This window comes from Schistocerca americana, chromosome 3 (assembly GCF_021461395.2).
Source record: "Schistocerca americana isolate TAMUIC-IGC-003095 chromosome 3, iqSchAmer2.1, whole genome shotgun sequence".
In the NCBI taxonomy this organism is placed as follows: Eukaryota; Metazoa; Arthropoda; class Insecta; order Orthoptera; family Acrididae; genus Schistocerca; species Schistocerca americana.
The window spans coordinates 866,136,782-866,159,360 of NC_060121.1; the positions used below are offsets into that span (position 1 = coordinate 866,136,782).

The following is a 22,579-nucleotide window of genomic DNA, read 5'->3' on the forward strand; positions in this document are numbered from 1 at the left end:
CCGGGTGTTCAGAAAGTAACTGTGCAGTGCCATGTTGCGGTGTGCTAAGTAATGACTGATATGATTGTCAATTATTAATACATTTTCCATTGTTTAACATATTTGAAACATGTCTGACTAAGTATTTGTATTTGTTCACAGGTCCGGTTTGATTGAAGACCAACGTCTTGTGTGACATCATTGTGATCTAGGTCATAATGCATACGATTGAAAAAAGAGAGCCGCGCGGGATTAGCCGAGCGGTCTTAGGCGCTGCAGTCATGGACTGTGCAGCTGGTCCAGGCGGAGGTTTGAGTCCTCCCTCGGGCATGGATGTGTGCGTTTGTCCTTAGGATAATTTAGGTTAAGTAGTGTGTAAGCTTAGGGACTGATGACCTTAGCAGTTAAGTCCCATAAGATTTCACACACATTTGAACAATTTTTTGAACAAAGAGCGTTTCTTGTAGAGCATGTGTCCTGCAATGGAGACAAGTTTACCTCAGCAGTTCAAGCTGCATTTGCAGCAAAGTTCCCAGGAGTGAAGATGCCTGACCGCAATGCTGTACGGAACGTCATCACCAAGTTTCGAAAGAGCGCAAGCGTTCATAATGCTCCAAAATCAGGCAGGCCATAAACATCCACATCCGAAGAGAAGGTGGCGGAAGTGCAAGAAATGATGCTGCAAAGTCCAAAGAAATCGGTTAGATGACTAGCTCAGCAGGCCCACGTGTCAGTGAGTTCCGCTCACAACATTCTCCGGACGTCACTGTCCATGTATCCGTACGAAATGTCGGTCGTCATGAACTGAGAGACACCGATCGCCCGGCGCGTGTGAACTTTTGCAACTGGTTTCTGTCCTTCCTGCAGGACAATGGTGATTTCACCTCTCCGTTTACGTGAATAGCCAAAATAGTCGTGTGTGGACTATAGAGAATCCGCATGAATTTAAGATGTCTCCACTGCATGATCAAAAGGCTGGTGTTTGGTGCCCTGTGACTCGTAAACGCATCATTGTGCCGATCTTCTTCCAGGACACGATAAATGCAGAACGGTACTGCACCTGCATTCTGGAGCCCTTCCTAGGTGAACAGAATGAGGAAGAAACTGAGAATGCCTGGTTCCAACATGATGGAGCGACTGCACGTACTACCCATTAGGCGATGTTTTAAAGGACATCTTTGGTGATCACATCTTCTCTCGAGGGCTCTGGCCACCGTGTTCACCCAACTTGGCTCCAACGGATTACTTTCTATGAAGGCAATCCACACACCATACAAGAACTCCATGTTGCACTGATACGTCACATTCGCAACATCACCCACGATGTCCTGCACAACGTCTTCAAGAACCTCCAGAAACGTATGTAGCTGGGTCTTCAATTTCAAGGGGATCACTTCCAGAATCTCTTACAACTTCCACGACTTTAATACGACAAATTATGAACTGCATAGTTACTTACTGAACACCCGCTAGCTTTCAAAATACGTCTGTAATGGAGGTGCTTTTCAGGCAGAGAGCTGTATTGAGTTTCTTTTGACGGAAAACCAGAGCATCAGGAATATTAAGAAGCGCTTACAGAATATTTACGGAGAACTGGCAGTGAACAAAAGCTCGGTGAGTCGTTGGACGAGGCGTCTGTTGTCATCGCAAGAACGTCGAGAAAACAAAACAGCAATCTATGGAGTGTTGCCGCACCACCTCTCCTCTGAAGAATATGTTCAAAGCTGTTCTCAACCAGTAAAATCATGCCGACCGTCTTCTGGGACTGTTTGATGCCGTCTTTCGTGGTGCAGCTCTGAAGTGTATTGTGTTACCCTCAGGAAACTGAGGGATCTCATTCACCGTGTTCGTCGCCAGAAGATACAAACGAACTTCTCTTTCTTCATAACCACGCAAGGCGTCACACAAGTCTACGCACCCGAAAGCAGCTTACGAAACTTCGTTAGACTGTTGTTTCTCCCCCACTCTAAAGGCCGGATCTCGCACCTTCCGACTTCCATCTGTTTGGCTCAATGAAGGATGCACTGTGCGGGAAGCAGTACGTGGATGATGGGGAGGATACTGGTGCAGCAAGCCGTTGGCTCCGATGTCCTCCCTGCAGAAATTCCTGGAGTATTTAACAATCTATTTTGCTTATCTGTTTGGAGGCCGAGCGGTTCTGGGAGCTTCAGTCCGGAACCACGCGGCTGCTACGGTCGCAGGTTCACATCCTGCCTCGGGCATGGATGTGTGTGATGTCCTTAGTTTAGTTAGGTTTAAGTAGTTCTAAGTCTAGGAGACTGATGACCTCAGATGTTAAGACCCATAGTGTTTAGAGCCATTTGAACCATTTTTTTATCTTTTTGGCCTTTCATGGTATCCGCTTGTGGCTTGCAGTACCTGAGTACTGTCAGAACAAATGTGGTGGTCTCCAGGCTGCAAAGTATGTCCTGCAACAGCTGGTCTGTCAATCTCCTTCTTCTGTAATTCCACTTGTGCTCTTCTAGAAAAAACAGGAATTTGTAGGTGTCCACGTAGTTGTTGGGAGGTGTACGTGGGTACTACAAAAATAACGGTCAAAAAAATGACTAACACAGCACATGGGCAACATATCAGCTGTTGCGGAATATGCTTTGCAACCAAGAGAGCATCACATTCATTTTGACAGGACCCAAGTACTCGCAGCCACAATCGGATACCATGAAAAGCCATACGGAGAGGCCATAGAGACTGTTAAACACCCCAATAATCTCAATAAGAAGAAGGAGGGCGTGAAATTGACATCTTGATCAGGGTTGCTAGGTTTATTTTTAAACAAAACCGGGATTTTTTACGAAACCTAGACAAAACTCACTTAGGCTAAAATTCAAGCACTGTGTTTTATCTTATCGATATTTCTGCCCGCTTTTCAGCCTCCTTAATTGCATTTTCCCTTCTTTCCCGTCGAGGAAACGACGAAACTACAGGCTCTTAACTGACTAAACAATCTTCACAGTTAATTCAGCTTCTAATGTAATCATGGACAGCGGGTTTCTCTCAACTCGCCAAGTGTTTATCAGGAACAAATTCATGACGGAGCAGCACTGAAATAACGAATAGAAACCACGAAACAGACAACTCTGAATAAGGTTTCACAGTTTTCATAAAGACGAGAAAATTCCATCCAGTTGTCATCAGAATTCAGCTTAAAAAAGTTCTCCTCTTCTTCCTTGAGTAAGGCGTTTAATTGCACACACTCTTGGAACATCAAATTCTCGTTCACACGAAGTTCACATCGAGAACTCACTTCTACGAATTCTGAAAGTGAGCATTGTTTCCCTGTAAATGAAAATGGTTTGGAAGCTTTGTACACGCTCTCTTCAAAGTCATATCATTTGTCAAGGTAGTCTATACCACTCTGCAATCAATTGACCAATTCTCTTTCGAATATTTTGACACGATCCTGGTTTACTGTCTTATAGACGATGGAGGATGCCTCAGAGGAACGAAACTGCACAACACTACTTATTCGTTTTTGCAGGCAATGACTATGCTCTGGCATGATCTACTTCTGACTCGGTACTCGAAAACAACGGTTATTGAATAACGCCCGCCAATTTAGTTCTCTGACTAAAACTAGAAGCAGAGTTTTAAATATCAATAACTTTACAAGACTGCCCGTCAGTTTTGAACCTATAATGAACAGTTTAAAGTAGAGACCGTAATATTATATGGAATGTTGTCCATTTTTGAGTGATCGGGATTTTTACCTATCCTGATAGGGTTCGATCGGAAGTCGGGTTTTCGATTGGAAATTCGGACAGTCCCAAAGAGTCGGGATACCTGGCAACCCTGATCTGGATACCGGTACTGAAGACAATGTGTCTTCCACCATGCTGTGATAGCAGCAGCGGATATCGGCAATCGACCACAGCCAACTGTACTTCGGTATTCAAAGCATGTGACGTCATGCCACTTTGCGAGAGCAAGCGTAAGGGGAATTTTGCTGTAGCGATTCAGGGTGCGAATAGGACACTCAAAGAAGCTAAGAGCCCCCGTTTCTTTTGTTCTTACACAAAAACTTTATCGTTTTGATGTACCACATATAGAAGACGATAACACCTAACTTCGATAACACCTAACATGCTTTTCCACACTCCTTTATAATTCATAATAATTGTAATGTACGTACGTTAATGACATATAGACGCTGCACACCACATATAAAAGCGACGGTTTGCTGAGCAACTACAGCGGGTGTCGTTACATTATTACATTTATCTACCTTTACGTAACTATTCTGCAAATCACACTGGTGCTTCAGAGTACTTATCTAAGATCACACTTAGCTTGCCTTTCATATGTTTTAACAGACCTGAAGATGCTCGGAATTGAACGAAACTGTTCAACATTACAAAGACAAATGTGACAACATACTGCAATAAAAATATTAGAATAATAGCTCAGTTGTCACCATTTGACATTACAAGCTTACATAAAGTCAAAACAGTTCACGGCATGGTAGATATGAAACCACATCAAAAATAATAGGAACTTCAAATAATCTTTGTTTTAATTACACCTCGTCAAGTTCAAATCTTTCATCAGATCAACATCCAGCTAGTTAATAGCTCCACAGTCTTATACGAGACCTCCACCGCATTCTTTTTATCTGTGTTTCATGCTATTTTTTTATGATCTATAACTCAGTGTTGTATACCAAATCCTATAAGTTTGATTCCTTTTCCTTCCTGTTTCATTTTAGAGGTTACTGTTGTTTCGATCCATTTTTTACCACATACGGTTGTATTTATTTTGTGTGAGAGCGCTGATAACCGTGTACTTTGGCGCCTTAAGGATATGAACATCATCAGTCATCGTCATCTGGCGAATGACCACCAGCTCACGCGTTAAGCTGCAGCATTTACGAACCAATGAGAACACCACAGACGCGCATAAGACACGCGTTTGTGAATTCTAATAGACCGTCTATACTGACAGAATAACTTTATCCGTCACCATGAATCACTAACTTCAGTAACACGAAACAGATGCAAAAAGCATTTCAGCGCTAGAGGTCCCAAAATTGCCTCCCACACAAAAGAGCGTCGTCAGCCGACTTAGAGATTTCGTGAGCTCCAAAGAACTCGTGAAACTGTTTAAACATGCAAGCCCTATCGGTCAATAGGGCCTCAGTAACAGAAGGATTGACTTTGACTGAAATGCCCCATTCTCATTGCTCATTTCATTTCTCTCGCTAACAACACTTTTGTGGTACGATCTTATCCCCTGGCTTGTTTTCTGCTACCCTCATTTCGTATTTAATGCTACTGGCAGTGTATTCGGTATTACCGAAACGTCCCTGTCAGTTGAACGAGTCTAGCAGACTGAGCACAACAACTAGCAAGCATTTCAAATCTCCCATGCAACATGCTCCCCACAGTGTACTCCGCAAGCCAGCTTACAGTGTGTGGCGGAGGATACTGCTGGCGTTCCATTATTATTTACCCCACTCCCTGTTCCATTCACGAATGGTCCGGGGCAAGAACGAATGTCGATAAACTTCTGTATGAGTAATTTCTCCGATTTTCTTGTCGTGATCATTTTACGCGAAATACGTTCTAACAAAGAAAAAAAAAGAAGACCTATCATGAAGGAATTGCCCGAATGGGACGGAAATCGGCAGACTTGAGGTATACGTAAAGACAAACAAATGATTATAATTTTAAAAAATGGGTTATTTATTCAAAAGAAAGATCTTTACACATTGAGTGAGTCAATTATGTGTATGTCTACCTCTGGCCCTTACGCAAGCAGTTATTCGGCTTGGCATTGATTGGCAGAGTTGTTGGATGTCCTCCTGAAGGATATGGTTCTAGGTTCGTCCTATTGGTGCGATTGTTGTTGTTGTGGTCTTCAGTCCTGAGACTGGTTTGATGCAGCTCTCCATGCTACTCTATCCTGTGCCAGCTTCTTCATCTCCCAGTACCTACTGCAGCCTACATCCTTCTGAATCTGCTTAGTGTATTCATCTCTTGGTCTCCCTCTACGATTTTTACCCTCCGCACTGCCCTCCAGTACTAAATTGGTGATCCCTTGATTCCTCAGAACCTGTCTTGCCAACCGATCCCTTCTTCTGGTCAAGTTGTGCCACAAACTCCTCTTCTCCCCAATTCTATTCAATGCCTCCTCATTAGTTATGTGAGCTACCCATCTAATCTTCAGCATTCTTCTGTAGCACCACATTTCGAAAGCTTCTATTCTCTTCTTGTCTAAACTATTTATCGTCCATGTTTCACTTCCATACATGGCTACACTCCATACAAACACTTTCAGAAACGACTTCCTGACACTTAAATCTATACTCGATGTTAACAAATTTCTTTCCTTCAGAAACGCTTTCCTTGACATTGCCAGTCTACATTTTATATCTTCTCTACTTCGACCATCATCAGTTATTTTGCTCCCCAAATAGCAAAACTCCTTTACTACTTTAAGTGTCTCATTTCCTAATCTAATTCCCTCAGCATCACCCGACTTAATTCGACTACATTCCATTATCCTTGTTTTGCTTTTGTTGGTGTTCAACTTATATCCTCCTTTCAAGACACTGACCATTCCGTTCAACTGCTCTTCCAGGTCCTTTGCTGTCTCTGACAGAATTACAATGTCATCGGGGAACCTCAAAGTTTTTATTTTTTCTCCATGGATTTTAATACCTACTCCGAACTTTTCTTTTGTTTCCTTTACGGCTTGTTCAATATACAGATTGAAAAGCATCGGGGAGAGGCTACAACCCTGTCTCACTCCCTTCCCAACCACTGCTTCCCTTTCACTGGTGCGATGGAGCGTCAAAATCCTGAGCTGGTTGGAGCGCCCTGCCCATAATGCTCCAAATGTGCTGAATTGGGGAGAGATCTGGCGACCTATTGGCAGCCCACCGCTGTCTGGGGCTTCAAAAAATGGTGCAAATGGCTCTGAGCACTCTGGGACTTAACATCTGTGGTCATCAGTCCCCTAGAACTTAGAACTACTTAAACCTAACTAACCTAAGGACATCACACACATCCATGCCCGAGGCAGGATTCGAACCGGCGACCGTAGCAGTCGCGCGGTTCCGGACTGCGCACCTAGAACCGCTAGACAACCGCGGCCGTCTCTAGACCTTCTTCGACGTGGGATCTCATTGACTGAAGTGGATTTCTTTCCTATAATGACTCTCACTTCATACCGATCATTGTTGACCAGTGAAGACGTGTCTGGACATATCGGTGGGATACCAACCGGACTGTCGCCCGCCAAATGGCCCGACAACCAGATATGATGGCCTGAGGTGTCGTTTCTTTTCATAGTAGGAGCCTGTAACATGTCCCGGGGGTACAACTGGTGGGAGATCCTTAAACTTATTCTCGTTTTGACCGTGTTCCCTCTCCACGCCACGTACCTGGTTCTACCGCGCCGGTCGTATTATTTCTGCGCCACACTGCTGCTGGCTTGTCTGAAATTATGTATGTACACTACTGGCCATTAAAATTGCTACACCACGAAGATGAGATGCTACAGACACGAAATTTAACCGACAGGAAGAAGATGCTGTGATATGCAAATGATTAGCTTTTCAGAGCATTCACACAAGGTTGGCGCCGATGGCGACACCTACAACGTGTTGACATGAGGAAAGTTTCCAACCGATTTCTCATATACAAAGAGCAGTTGACCGGCGTTGTCTGGTGAAACGTTGTTGTGATGCCTCGTCTAAGGAGGAGAAATGCGTACCATCACGTTTCCGACTTTGATAAAGGTCGGATTAGAGCCTATCGTGATTGCGGTTTATCGTATAGCGACATTGCTGCTCGCGTTGGCCCAGATCCAATGACTGTTAGCAGAATATGGAATCGGCGGGTTCAGGAGGGTAATACGGAACGCTGAGCTGGATCCCAATGGCCTCGTATCACTAGCAGTCGAGATGACGGGCATCTTATCCGCTTGGCTGTAACGGATCGTGCAGCCACGTCTCGATCCCTGAGTCCACAGATAGGGACGTTTGTAAGACAACAACCATTTGCGCGAACAGTTCGACGATGTTTGCAGCAGTATGGACTATCAGCTCGGAGCCCATGGCTGCGGTTACCCTTGACGCTGCATCACAGACAGGAGCGCCTGCGATGGTGTACTCAACGACGAGCCTGGGTGCACGAATGGCAAAACATCATTTTTTCGGATGAATCCAGGTTCTGTTTACAGCATCATGATGGTCGCATCCGTGTTTGGCGACATCGCGGTGAACGCACATTGGAAGCGTGTATTCGTCATCCCCATACTGGAGTATCACCCGGCGTGATGGTATGGGGTGCCATTGGTTACACGTCTCGGTCACCTCTTTTTCGCATCGACGGCAGTTTCAACAGTGGACGTTACATTTCAGATGTGTTACGACCCGTGGCTCTACCCTTCATTCGATCCCTGCGGAACCCTACATTTCAGTAGGACAATGCAAGACCGCATGTTGCAAGTCCTGTACGGGCGTTTGTGGATACAGAAAATGTTCGATTGCTGCCCTGGCCAGCACATTCTCCAGATCTCTCACCAATTGAAAAAGTCTGGTCAATGGTGGTCGAGCAACTGGCTCGTCACGATACACCAGTCACTACTCTTGATAAACTGTGGTATCGTGTTGAAGCTGCATGGGCAGCTGTACCTGTAGACGCCATCCAAGCTCTGTTTGACTCAACGCCCAGGCGTATCAAGGCCGTTATTACGGCCAGAGGTGGTTGTTCTGCGTACTGATTTCTCAGGATCTATGCACCCAAATTGCGTGAAAATGTAATCACATGTCAGTTCTAGTATAATATATTCGTCCAATGAACACCCGTTTATCATCTGCATTTCTTCTCGGTGTAGCAATTTTAATGGCCAGTAGGGTAAATATGGAAGCCGATTTATGGGGGCCACTCAACACCAAAAACACACCACCGTCCTACGTTTAGTATGGACAATTATATTCTGAGACGATCAGAAAATCACAGGTTGTACTTTTTACACACTAAGTGTTGGCGCCAATTAACATTCTTGCTAATTTGAAGAGGGGTCATAATTATCATTCCCGTATTATTGTACAGTATTCTTGATGATGTTAATGTCTTACTGTCTGGACGAACACAGGCAATGATGATGATTATTTGTCCACCATTATCACTTGGACGAACGTACGCGTAATCGACATGACGCGGGTTTTTGTTGATGATGCGGAAGCCGAATGGTCGAACGAAAGTTCTTACGCTCGTCACATACACACAGATATCTGGTGCCAGTCCTTCTTGACTCTTTTAATAATATAACACTGTTCATAAAAGTTAATTTACAGTTCACAGTTCTCTCTTATACGACCGTGCTCGTAAACCGTCGCGACGCGGCTGATTGTTGCGGAAACGCGATGACCGAACGCATGTTCCCACTCTCGCTACAAGGCTCTGACACTTGATTGCTCTCCTTTCTACATCTACATCTACATGGTTACTCTGCAATTCACACTTAAGTGCCTGGCAGAGGGTTCATCGAACCATTTTCATACTACTTCTCTACCGTTCCACTCTCGAATGGCGCGTGGGAAAAAGGAACTCCTAGATCTTTCAGTTCGAGCTCCGATTTCTCTTATTTTATTATGATGATCATTTCTCCCTGCGTAGGTGGGTGCCGACAAAATATTTACGCATTCGGAAGAGAAAGTTGGTGATTGAAATTTCGTAAATAGATCTCGCCGCAAAGAAAATCGCCTTTGTTTCAGTGACTACCACCCCAACTCGCGTGTCATATCACTGACATTCTCACCCCTACTACGCGATAACACGAAACGAGCCTCCCTTCTTTGCACTTTTTCGATGTCCTCCGTCAATCCTACCTGGTAAGGATCCCATACCGCGCAGCAGTATTCCAGCAGAGGACGGAAAACATGGGAGAGATAAGGAAATGAGGTAGGGAATTTTTATTGTCTATAATAGAATATACAGTCACCAGTAATCCTTATTTTACAGCTATTGTTCCCTACTTTGGTCCATATAAACAGATACTCGTCTGCATTTAGCTTCTTCCTTCTTCTTGTAGTCAAAGTAAAAGCCTTGTCTTGCTCCAAAGTACCATAAAGAACCTTAGCCAGAAGACCTGTACTCTCAGCTATACTCCATGTCATCCAAGCCAAGATGTTTGCATCAGGGAAAGTTTCAAGGCCACCGTAAACTATTTTACTGATTCACGTTAGTTTCATTCTGGGGGGCCGAGCACGACGAGGATGATTGATGTTGTACGGTACGGTACGCAAACGGGCGGACACTCAAATATGTTATCGGCGGTACTGCTCATACTTAATTACTTCTTTACCCACTTTTCACTGAATCCAATTCCAATTTTTCATTACCTCAAATTAATAGTACTTGCAGCCACACCTGAACTTCTATAATAATGCCTTTCCCATGAAGAGCTACCCACAACACAATATGGCAGCTCCGTGTCCCGTGCCCGACTCTACAATGTAGGCGCTCGCAAAAATACTCCGGAACCAAGTCAGAGATATGATAATACGCTTACAACCCTTACGGTTGTCATAAGAGGCACCCTTATAGCATAACGGAATCTCCACGATATTCTACGCTCCGCTTTGTTGCCTTTCATGGCCAGCCATTCTGTGCTTACATTTCAGCAAGATAATGCCCGTCTGCACACGGAGAAGTTTTCTACGACTTATCTTCGTGCTTGCCAAATCATCTCTTCGCCAGCAGAGATTCTCCATGGTATACAGTTACTCTAAAGAAACTTCGAAGAAAACAGAGACTATTACATAGTAGTTATAAAGAAAGCATTGGCCTATAGATAGAGAGATACTGAAGGAACCGTGTTTGGCAGTAAAGAGGGCAATGCATGAAACCTTCAATGACTACCGTAGCAGAATATTGTCATATGATCTTTCACAAAACCCACACACATTCCGGGCACATGTAAAGGCTGTTAGTGGCACCAAAATTTGTGTCCAGTCACTCACGGAGGAGACTGGAACTGAAAATGAGAGAAGCAAAGCAAAAGCAGAAATGCTTAACTTTGTTTAAAAATATTCCTTTAGAAAGTAAAACCCAGGAGTATTGACGTATCTTAATTCTCACACAGCCGAAAAGATGAGTGAAAAAGATGACGTTGAGAAACAATTGAAATCGTTACAACTGAACAAATCCCCAGGCCTATGGAATACCTGTCACATTCTGTACCCCGTTCGCGGCTGAGTTAGCCCCTTTGTTAACTATAATGTATCGTAGATCCCTCCAACAAAAAAACTGTGCCCAATTGTTGGAAGAAAGCACAGCACACCTGTCTACAAGAAGGGTAGCAGAAGTGATCCACAAAACTACAGTTCATTATCCTTAACACTGAGCTCGAACATAATGAGATATCTCGAACGACCTGCTCCATGACAACCGACATGGATTTCGAAAACATAAATAATGTGATACCCAACTCGTGCTTTTCCCACATGATATGCTGAAACCTTTGGATCGGAGCAGTCAGGTAGATACAGTATCTCTCGATTTCCGAAAAATATTTGACGCAGTACCACAACTATGCCTGTTAGCAAAAGTGCTATCATATGGGGTATCAAACGAAAAACGTGACTAGACTGTTTGTTGGTAGGGAAGACGAAGCATGTTGTCTTGGATGGAGAGTGATGGACAAGTAACTTTGGCTGTACTCCCGGGAAGTGTGTTCGGACCCTTGCTGTTCATGTTCTGTATTAATGACCTTGCGGACAATAGTAATAGCAACCTCAGAGTTTTCGCAGATGATGCAGTTATCTACAACGAAGTACAGTCTGAACTGAACCGTACAAATATTCAGTGAGACCTTGATAATATTTCAACGTGGTGCAATGACTGGTAGCTTCCTTTAAATGTTCAAAAATAAAAAAAATTACACTTCACAAAACGAAAAAGATAGTATCCTATCAATACCATGTTAGTGGGTGACAGCTGGAATCTGTAAACTCATACAAATACTTGGATGTAACACTTAGTAGGGACATGAAGTGGAACGATGACATAGGTTAAGTCGTGGGTAAAGTGGGTGGCAGACTTTGGTTAATTGGTAGGACACTGGGGAAATGCAATCAGTCTACAAAGGAGATTGCTTGCGAATCTCTCGTGCGACCTATCCTGGGATATTGGTTCCGTACCAGATAGGACTACCAGGGGATATCGAACGTGTTCACAGAAGGGCAGCGCGAATGCTGACAGGTTTGTTTGACACTCGGGAGAGTGTCACTGACGTGTTGAATGAACTGATCTGGCAGACTCTTAAGATAAACGAAGACCATCCACAGAAAGCCTACTTCCAAAGTTTCAAGAACTGACTTCGAATGATGACTCTAGGAATATACAACCCCCGTTGTATCGCTCACTTAGGGATCGTGAGGATAAGATTAGAATAATCACAGCACGCACAAAGGCATTTAAACAATAAGTTTTGTCGCGCTCCATACATGTTTGGACCGGGAAAATGCCCTAATAACTGGTGCAGTGGGACGTAGCCTCTGCCATTCACTTTAGTGGTTCGCAGAGTATGGATGTAGATGTAGAGGTAGATCATCTACGATACAGTTAATGAAGTAATTCAGTCACGTACTGTTTCTCCCACGAATTAGTATTAAATATCCCGCTCTCCGCAAGTACAATTTTCAGATTGTGGAAGGTGACTTTCGTAGACGAGGCCAGGAAGAGGATTCGCTGTGGTAGATTTTTGTAATGTGTATATTGATGCTTCTATGCAATAATTTGTGCTGCATATGGTAGTAAAGTCACAGCTTTTGTAGTAGTACGTGCAGATATAATTCTTGTACTATGTCGTTGTACAATCATTCGCTGAGATGTGTTCTGTGCCGGCCGTAGTGGCCGAGCGGTTCTAGGCTCTACAGTCTGGAACTGCGCAACCGTTACGGTCGCAGGTTCCAATCCTGCCTCGCGCATGGATGTGTGTGATGTCCTTAGGTTAGTTAGGTTTAAGTAGTTCTAAGTTCTAGGGGATTGATGACCTCAGAAGTTAAGTCCCATAGTGCTCAAGCCATTTTTTGTCTGTGCTAGGCCATTTTCAGATTAAGATATACTGATAACATTCTAGGGAAGTCACCTCATGGCACTGTGTTCAGCTACAAGGTGTCGTCATTCACACTTGGTAATTTTGAGAGGATTTTGAGAGTGTCTACAGACTGTTGGATGTTCAGGTACACAAGCTATGCATATTAATTTCACGTTGGGCCGATTTTCTGTAACTGTGTGCTCCTGCGATTATTTCGTCAGCAGACAGCGTTACAAAACTGAATATTGGTTCATGAACATTCATATAACAAGGTATAGCTTCAATATTCAGGGCTTCATCTATGTAAAAGTTCTCCGGAGTTCGTGTCTGTGTGGATGTCCACAGTCGTAAACGGATTATTTGTCAATCGTTACAATCTCAGCAATAGACGCAGTTATACGGCCGCGAGCGTTTCGGCGCATACTCACTCATCGGCAGGCGAGCCGCCGTTGAGGTCTATGGTGCCGCTGGACAGAAAGGCCTCTCCATACTTGTCGGAGGTCAGGGTGGGGCGGATGTTGAGGTAGCCGTCCCTGGCGAAGCTGTTGGACCTGTTGTTCACGTAGATCTCGAACTCGCCGTTCTGCAACAACGGACAAATTGACTCTGTAAACAACCCATATTTTTCAAAATTTCGAAGTATCTTTAAACTTGAAAACAATTCAGGACAAAACACACACACACTCACTCTTTCCTCCCACCCGCTTTACATACCACCTCCCCCCTCACAAATGCCCACAAACCTTAACTTAGTCATACAGAGTGGCCGCGTGGTTTGAGGCGCTATGTGACGGATAGCGCAGCCCATCCCGCCAGAGGTTCGAGTCCTCCCTCCGGCATGGATGTGTGTGTTGTTCTTAGGATAAGATAGTTCAAGGACTGTGTAAGTCTAGGGACCGATGCCCTCAGCAGTTTGGTCCCTTAGGAATGCCCTCAGCAGTTTGGTCCTTCAGGAATTCACACACAAAACTTAATAAAACCTCATGCAGATGGTTAAAATGGCTCTAAGCACTTAACATCTGAGGTCATCAGTCCCGTAGACCTCGAACTACTTAAACCTAACTAACCTAAGGACATTACACACATCCATGCCTGAGGCAGGATTCGAACCTGCGACCGTAGCAGCAGCGCGGTTCCGGACTGAAGTTCCTAGAACCGATCGGCCGCAGAGGCCGGCACTTCATGCAGAGCTATAGCGTTTATTTTATAAACAATGATCTATGTTTATGTCAATGCCAATCGTAATTTCACACGTCAATTTTGCATTTTAAATACATGTTATTTTTGCAATAATGAATATAATATAAGTAGATATACACTTACTGTCACCAATGTGCAATGTAAGTGCTGCACAAAAAACTCTCTGCTCCAACACAAACTCTTTGAACATAACTTTAATCACGCTCTTTGGTTTATTTGCATTCCTGGCCAAGAGAACTCTGTTAGTATCAAACAAATATCTTAATTTGAGGAAGCACAGCATTGTGTGGTAGTGGAAAAACCACTGTTTACGGATAATAAGTCTCTCATTCTTGGACCATTTCCCACTTATGCCATATACACACTGAAACTGTCTAAGCTTTACAATTTGCTATACACTTGTACCCCAGCATTTGTAAGCAACTCATCCAAACTGCTGTGGATCATCTCATAAATCTTGACGAGACTGTACACTGCTGTGTTCCAGTTCTTCCATCGTATCAATGGGAGTGCTGTACGCATGTTTTCATTAGCTGCGTGGAGTGAGGTTACTACTATTCCAGGATTTTTCCGTAACGTTATTTGTCCGCAATCAGAACTGACAGCGCTCCATCTTTGCAATCGCTGAGTTGCGCAGACTGTGTCGACATTTACAGTAAAATAATGTTGTAAAGTTTAAAAGCAAAATGCGCCGTATTAAAATCTTACGTAAGCGTAGAAGTATGAAACCGGAATTTCCCTACAGATGATGCTACCCGTCAATGTAGGATCCGTGAGACCGCGTCTGCAACGCCGTCTGCTTCCTGTAACGGCTGACGACACACAGTAACCACACAGTAACACACAGTAACCCAAGTTCCATACATCGTTATCTGTTTCAAACACGTAAACATGTCGAGTTTTGTGCCTACGAACTACGATTTGCAGACAGCATTTGTTTTCTGTTATCATTTGAAGAAAACTGCTGCAGATTCGCACTGAATGCTTGTAGAAGCTTTCGGCGATCATGCTCTTGGGAAAACACAGTGTTTCGAGTGATCCAAAGAATTCATAAGTGGTGATTTTGGCGTGAGAAACCACGAGCACGGAAACCACCGCAAAAGTTCGAAGACAACGAATTGCAGACCTTATTGGATGAAGATGACACTCAAACTCAACAGGAACTCGCGGAACAATTGAATGTGATGCAGAAAGCCATTTCTCTTCGGTTGAAAGCAATGGGAAAGATGCAGAAAGTGGGAAAATGGGTTTCGGATGAACTGAATGAAAGACAGCAAGCAAATGTCTTGCCTAGCAAATGTGCCTGATCTGTACCCACTGGAACACATATCGGGCACTAGCTGCAGTGTACGTGCCCGTAAACCACCATCCCGTAATTTGTGGGAATTGATGACCTGTGGCTATACGTTTGGTGCTACATACTTCTGGAATCCTGTCAAGGACTTGCAGAATATATACCAAGCAGAATCTCTGTTGTACTGTGTTTTAAAAGTGGAACAGCATGCTATTAAACAAGTGGTCATAATGTTTTCGCTCATCGGTGTACGAGGCATCAATAGAACCGTAAACACAACGAGTTTGCATGGTGCCTTGACAAACTGCCGACAAAGGAAGAAAGGAGCTATTTTGTGTGTTACAATATGCGAGACGTTAGTAAATTAAAATATTATGATGTCACTGGTAGTGTTGCAAAGTGGTTTCAGTCATATCTTACTAATATAAAACAAAGGCTGTCGTTACGCAACACTTCAGCAATCAGACATCATCTGACTGGGAAAAAAATATTACATGTGGTGTTCCCCAGGGTTCCATACTAGGTCCACTACTGTTTCTTGTGCATATTAATGGCCTGTCATCTGTTGCATTACCAGATGCCAAGTCTGTCTTATTTGCAGATGATACAAACATTGCAATAAATAGTAAATCAAATATAAATTTAGACAAGGCAGCTAATCAAATGTTTACTGACATTAATAAGTGGTTCATAGCCAATTCACTGTCATTAAACTTTGAAAAGACCCACTATATGCAGTTCAGAACTTCCAAGAGATTTTCTTCTGGTGTGTGTATAAAATATGATTACAAGGAAATAGGAGAAGTTGAGAGTGTAAAACTCTTGGGATTACAACTTGATAATAAATTCAGTTGGGAGCAACGTACAAACGAACTGCTAAAGCGCCTAAACAAGACTGTGTTTGCAATGCGAATGATGTTAGACATAGGAGATATAAATATTTTAAAAAACTGTCATATTTTGCTTATTTTCACTCCATTATATCGTATGGTGGTATATTTTGGGGTAACTCCACAAACAGAGAAAAAAGTTTTAGAGTACAGAAGCGTATAATAAGAGTAATGAGTAGTGTAAATCCGTGAACATCATGTCGAAACCTATTCAAAGAATTTGGCATATTAACCACAGCTTCTCAGTATATTTATTCCTTAATGAAGTTTGTTGTAAATAATACATCTCTTTTCCCAACTAACTGCTTAGTACACAGTATCAATACTAGGAATAAGAACAATATACATAAAGATTTAAAATCACATACTCTTGCCCAGAAAGGAGTCCAGTATTCAGCAACGCATATTTTCAATAAGTTACCAACAACCATTAAGAGTTTACTTTCAGACAAGGCACAATTTAAACATAATTTAAAAGAAATTTTGGTGGCCAACTCCTTCTATTCCATCCATGAGTTTCTCAACAAGTGCAGCAGACCATTTTAATGAAAATTTATTATACTTTAATTTTTGACAATACTTGGTTGTAACAGCCAAGTAACAGCCAACAAGTGGATGATGGATGTATGGAAAGCAGTCTTAAGTCTGTAAATAGTGGAAGTTTAATTTTAAATCTTGTATATAATCTGACTGTTCTTAACTGAGGATCACTGAAATGAATAATTTAATTTAATTTTTGACAGTACTTGGTTGTAATAGCCAAGAAACTAGCAAATGTCTGAATGATGGATTTAATGGAAGCAGATGTAAGTATTAAACATGTAAATATTAGAAGTTTAAATTTAATTCATGTACATAATTTTACTGTTTATTGACTGAGAATCCTTAAAATTAATGAAACCCATGTTTTTCTAATTACATAATTGTAATGTGTTTCTGACATGTTCCACACCTAGGAGGATTCCCTCTTTTATGTGTCTATGGAATGAATAATTAATCTAATCTACCTGTTGTAACAGGGATTGTGGAAAAGAGCCGCCATGTAAACAGAGTACTGTGTTGTATCGACAGTTTAGGGACACTGGTCACCTTTATAGACAGAAAAGTACTAGTAGACCAAATGGGGCAGATGCAACCGTGCAGAGGGCGAAGGAAAAAGCTTAGTGCACAGTGTAAAAAAAATAAACGGTCCGCGCAAGTCATGAACTTGGAATAAGACAGTAAACTGCGCGGAAAATTTTGCGACGGCGGTTGCATTTGAAACCGCACCGTCAACAGCTGGGGCAACAATTAAAACCGGATTATTGCGGCCGGCACCTCCAATGTTGCATCATAGTGCAGGAAGCGCTTTAAGATGAACATTTCGTCCCCAAGCTGATATTCAGTGACGGAACAACCTTCATTTATCTGGTTAGGTTAATCGTCACGATGTGAGAGTGTGGGACACTGAACATTCTCATGCAATTGTGGCGCATGAACGAGATTCGCCTAAGGTCAATGTTTCCGGCGCAGTGTGACAGACCAAGTTGTACGGGCTGTTTTTCTTCTGTTAGAAGACTGTGACGGCTACCTCTTAGCTTAAAATGTTGCGGTTCTAGTTGTTTCTACAGCTGACAGCTGATTCTGAGAATTTCGATTTCCAGCTGGACGAGGCACCTCTCCATTCGAGCACTGATGTACGACCCAATCTAAACGACGAACTTCTGCATCGCTGGATTGAGTGCAGTGGTGAAGATTATGCGGCCACTGTTCCCTTGGGCCCCCAGGTCGCCTGACCTAACGCTTCGTGAGTTTTTCCTTTGGGGGTACACTGAGGACCGTGTTTACGTACCCGCACTGCCGCCAACACTCGAACAGCTCAGAGAAAGCATGACCGCTGCTGTGAGGGGACGTTGCTACACAAGGTGTGAGGTATGGAATGAACTTGACTACCGCTTGGTCGAGTGGCGTGCGACCAGAGGGACACCCGTAGAACACTTTCAGAGCGCAAAATACAAACTCGGTGAGTTTACGGTTCTATTCATGTGTCAGTGATATACGTGCATTTAATGCTGTGGAAAATATACCAGGTGCAGAAGTATGAAACCGGAATTTGGTTGCAATAATTACACGTCTGTTGCTTAAATCTGATAAACAATATTTCATTCAAAATAATCTCCATTGCTATTTATATTTATGCATTTCTCCCGCCTCCCACCTTCCCTCCCCCCCCCCCCCCCCCCCTCCTCCTCAGGCTACGAATGCCACGCCAAAAAAGGCAGTTCTTCTTTTGAAGCGAACTAGTCAGCGAGCCATTTTCGTACATTTTCATACGAATTGAAGCGTTGTTCAGCGAGAGCGCATCCCAGTGATGCAATCAGATGATAATCGGGCGGAGTCAAGTCTGGAGAATGAGCTGCATGCCCTAGTATTTCTCAATCGAACGCCTCGATCGTTTCCCTGACCCGTTTTGCTGTGTGTGATAGGGAGTTATCATGCAGCAATACGTATTGATTGTTAACAGGGGACCTAGAAACGACGGAGAGGCTCTGCCCCCGCCGCAGCCGCAGTGGTCCACAACCCCACGACGACTACCGCAGTCCACTTCACCCCACCGCCGCCAACACCAAATCACTCTTTCAGGTGGAGCAATATGACTTTGTGTTGCCTTTTCCTATGTTCCGGTCGTTTTTGAGGTAATGCTCGGTTTCACTCGATCATTTGCTGTCGGTAGCGATCAGTCTTAACGGTTTCACCAAGTTTTAGCAGCTTATAATAGATGACACCCTTCTGATCCCACAAAACACAGAGCATTGTCTTCTTCCCAAAGCTATTTGGTCTTGCAATGGATGTCGATGGTTTGTCTGCATTCAGCTATGACTTACTACGCTTAGAATTCTCAAAATACAGGATGATTATAATTAAACTTTCAAAACGCTGTAGAAATAACACCACTGGTCAGATTGACGTCAAATTGGAACGGAATATTATCGGAGAAGAGGGAAAACGTATGGCAGAAGAAAAAAAATAGTGTAAAAATTGATCAGTAGCTGGCGCTGCATGGGTCAGAATGTGTGAATGAAAACACCTGTCCTGCACACGACCCATTGAAGTTGGTATAAACACGCCGGGTACACGGCTTTTCCTTCTTTCGCGTCTCCGACGTTCGCCATCACTGTCTCAATGCAGAATCGCGCTCTGCTTGTAAAGCTCTATTACAAGAATGATGACTGTGCGCACGTCGCTCTGCAGAAGTTCCGGACACTGAAGGGCTTGAAAAAAGGCGCTCGTCCGATTATTGCCGTGGGTCTGGAGAAAATGATTCGAAAAGACGGGTTCTTTTGATGTGCAACCTGGTAGAGGGAGGAAACGAATTGATTCGACGTCAGTGGGAGCAGCGGCCACAGCAACGCAGGAGGAGACGAGCGGTGGTGTGCAAACGTGTAGTGCACGGAGAATTGCCCAAACAATGGACATTGAGCACGGTGCGTAAAATTCTACTAAACATCCGTCTTTGCCATTCATTTAAAGTTTCCTATGTGCGCGAGTTGCATCCTGTTGACCTGCCAGCAAGAGAGATCATCGCTTTAGAATTTCTTGCCCGCGTGGAAGTGGACAATGATTGACCGTGGAAGATTTTGTGGACAGACGAAGCCCACTTCCCTCTGACAGGATACGCCAATACACACAATTGTCGAATATGGGCAACGGAAAATTCACACGCAAATCAACCAGTACCACTTCATCCTGAAAATGTCACTGTGTGGTGCGGGTTTACAGCATCATTTATCATAGGGCCATATTTTTTAGAAAGAGACAGGTGCTTCCGGTCCTTTTACCTGTAACATCCTGGTAAGCGCTATGAGTGTCTTTTGCTCAACCACGTCATTCCAGCTCTCCAACAACGCAGATGTGTGAATGGGATCATTTTTATACAAGATGGCGCACCTCTGCACATTTCAAATCCAATTAAGCAGCTGCTGGAGCGCCATTTCGGAAATGCTAGAATTATCAGCCGCCATTTCCCTACAGACTGGCCGTCCCAATCACCTGATCTTAACCCGTGTGACTTCTGGCTGTGGGGCTGTCTGAAAGATGTTGTGTCCAGTGTTCCGCTGGCAGACTTAGCTGCATTGAAGGCACGCATTGCGCAACACATTCTGGACGTGACCCCAGAAACACTTCGATCAGTTGGGTAACATGCTGTTTCTCGATTTCAACTTGTTGCAGAAAACAGTGGACAGCGTATTCAACATGTTTTGCGCCAGTCACACGGAAATTAATAATCCGATTTGATTTTGATTGATGCTTTTTATGCGGTTTTTGGCCTCACGACAATTAAATACCGATTTTTACCATCCGATATGATATGACCTTGCCGTGGTGGATGGGTTTACGTAACTAACATTATCACATCTGTACACCCATTCACGCTGAGTAGTGTAGTTTGTTTAACGTCAAGCGTACACTCTAGGCGTTGTTGTATGATTCATTTGTTATTTGTAGTCGGTCACTGTTAAATTATGATGCTTACAGCGCCATCTATTGCTACATTTTGTTACTATTTATGTTTCTTCTGCCATACGTTTTCCTCCTTCTCTGATAACATTCCATTACAACTTGACGTCATTCTAAAATGTAAATGCCGTGTGGCTAGGGGCCCCCTTCGGGTAGACCATTCGCCAGGTGTAAGTCTTTCGATTTAATGCCACTTCGTCGACTTGCACCTCGATATGAATGAAATGATGATGATTAGGACAACACAACACCCAGTCCCTGAGCGGCGAAAATCTCCGACCCAGCCGGGAATCGAGCCCGGGTCCTTAGGACTGACAGTCTGTCGATCTGACCACTCAGCTACCTGTTTTTTCCGTTTTGTTCGATATAGTTCGTTGCGTTTGGTCTGGGCGGACGTCACAAGACATCCTTTCCAGTTGATCGTTGATTCCTTGACTCAGTTTTTTTACTACAAAGAGCGCGCAGCCCTCTGACCGAACACGCTGAGCTACCGTGTCGGCATTTTTTTGTTCTGTATTGTTCGTTGAATTTGTTCGGGGTAAACGCCCGATGACACCCGTTCAGGTTCATCGTTGATCCGTTCACTCAGTATTTTTATTACAGAGGGTAACTAACCTTCTGACCGAACCCGCTGAGCTACCGCGCCGGAAGAGAAACGACTTTCTTCTCTATCTGACGAACAGCATTTCACAATTGGTCTTCCGAGTTGCTTGCTGTCTTTCATTCAGTTCATGAGGAACACATTTTCCCACTGTCTTCACATTTCCCATGGCTTGCAACCGAAGAGAAACGCCTTTCTGCGTCACATTCAATTGTTCCGCGAGTTTGTGTTCAGTTTGAGAATGATCTTCATCCAATAAGGCCTCCAAGTCGTTGTCTTCGAACTTTTTCGGTGGTTTCCCGCACTCGTCTTTAATCAGGTCAAAATCACCACTTCTGAATTTTTTGAACCACTCGAAACACTGTTTTTTCCCAAACGCGTGTACGCCGATAGTTTCGACAAGCATTCGATGCGATTCTGAAGCAGTTTTCTTCAAATGATAACAGAAAACAAATGCTGCCCGCAAATCGTAGTTGGTAGGCACAAAACTCGACATGTTTACGGGTTTGAAACAGATACCGACGTATGGAACTTGGGTTACTGTGTGTTGACATTCGTCGTCAGCCATTAGAGGAAGCAGATGGCACTGCAGACACGGTCTCACGGGCCCTACACCATCTATAGGCTAGCACCATCTATAGGGAAATTCTGGAGTCATACTTTTCGCTTGGTAGAGCTTTGAAACCGAATGAATCATTTATACACTCCTGGAAATGGAAAAAAGAACACATTGACACCGGTGTGTCAGACCCACCATACTTGCTCCGGACACTGCGAGAGGGCTGTACAAGCAATGATCACACGCACGGCACAGCGGACACACCAGGAACCGTGGTGTTGGCCGTCGAATGGCGCTAGCTACGCAGCATTTGTGCACCGCCGCCGTCAGTGTCAGCCAGTTTGCCGTGGCATACGGAGCTCCATCGCGGTCTTTAACACTGGTAGCATGCCGCGACAGCGTGGACGTGAACCGTATGTGCAGTTGACGGACTTTGAGCGAGGGCGTATAGTGGGCATGCGGGAGGCCGGGTGGACGTACCGCCGAATTGC

The 22,579-nt window shown here is 43.9% G+C and overlaps 1 protein-coding gene across 1 annotated transcript in view; it reads right to left on the bottom strand.

Annotated features, from left to right (window-relative positions):
* LOC124605806 (beta-1,3-glucan-binding protein-like) overlaps positions 1 to 22,579 on the bottom strand; it is a 111,412-nt gene that overhangs the window by 61,008 nt on the left and 27,825 nt on the right. The window contains exon 2 of the mRNA XM_047137709.1: positions 13,476 to 13,630. Coding sequence (XP_046993665.1) covers positions 13,476 to 13,630 — 155 coding nt within the window. The remainder of the gene's footprint in view (positions 1 to 13,475; positions 13,631 to 22,579) is intronic.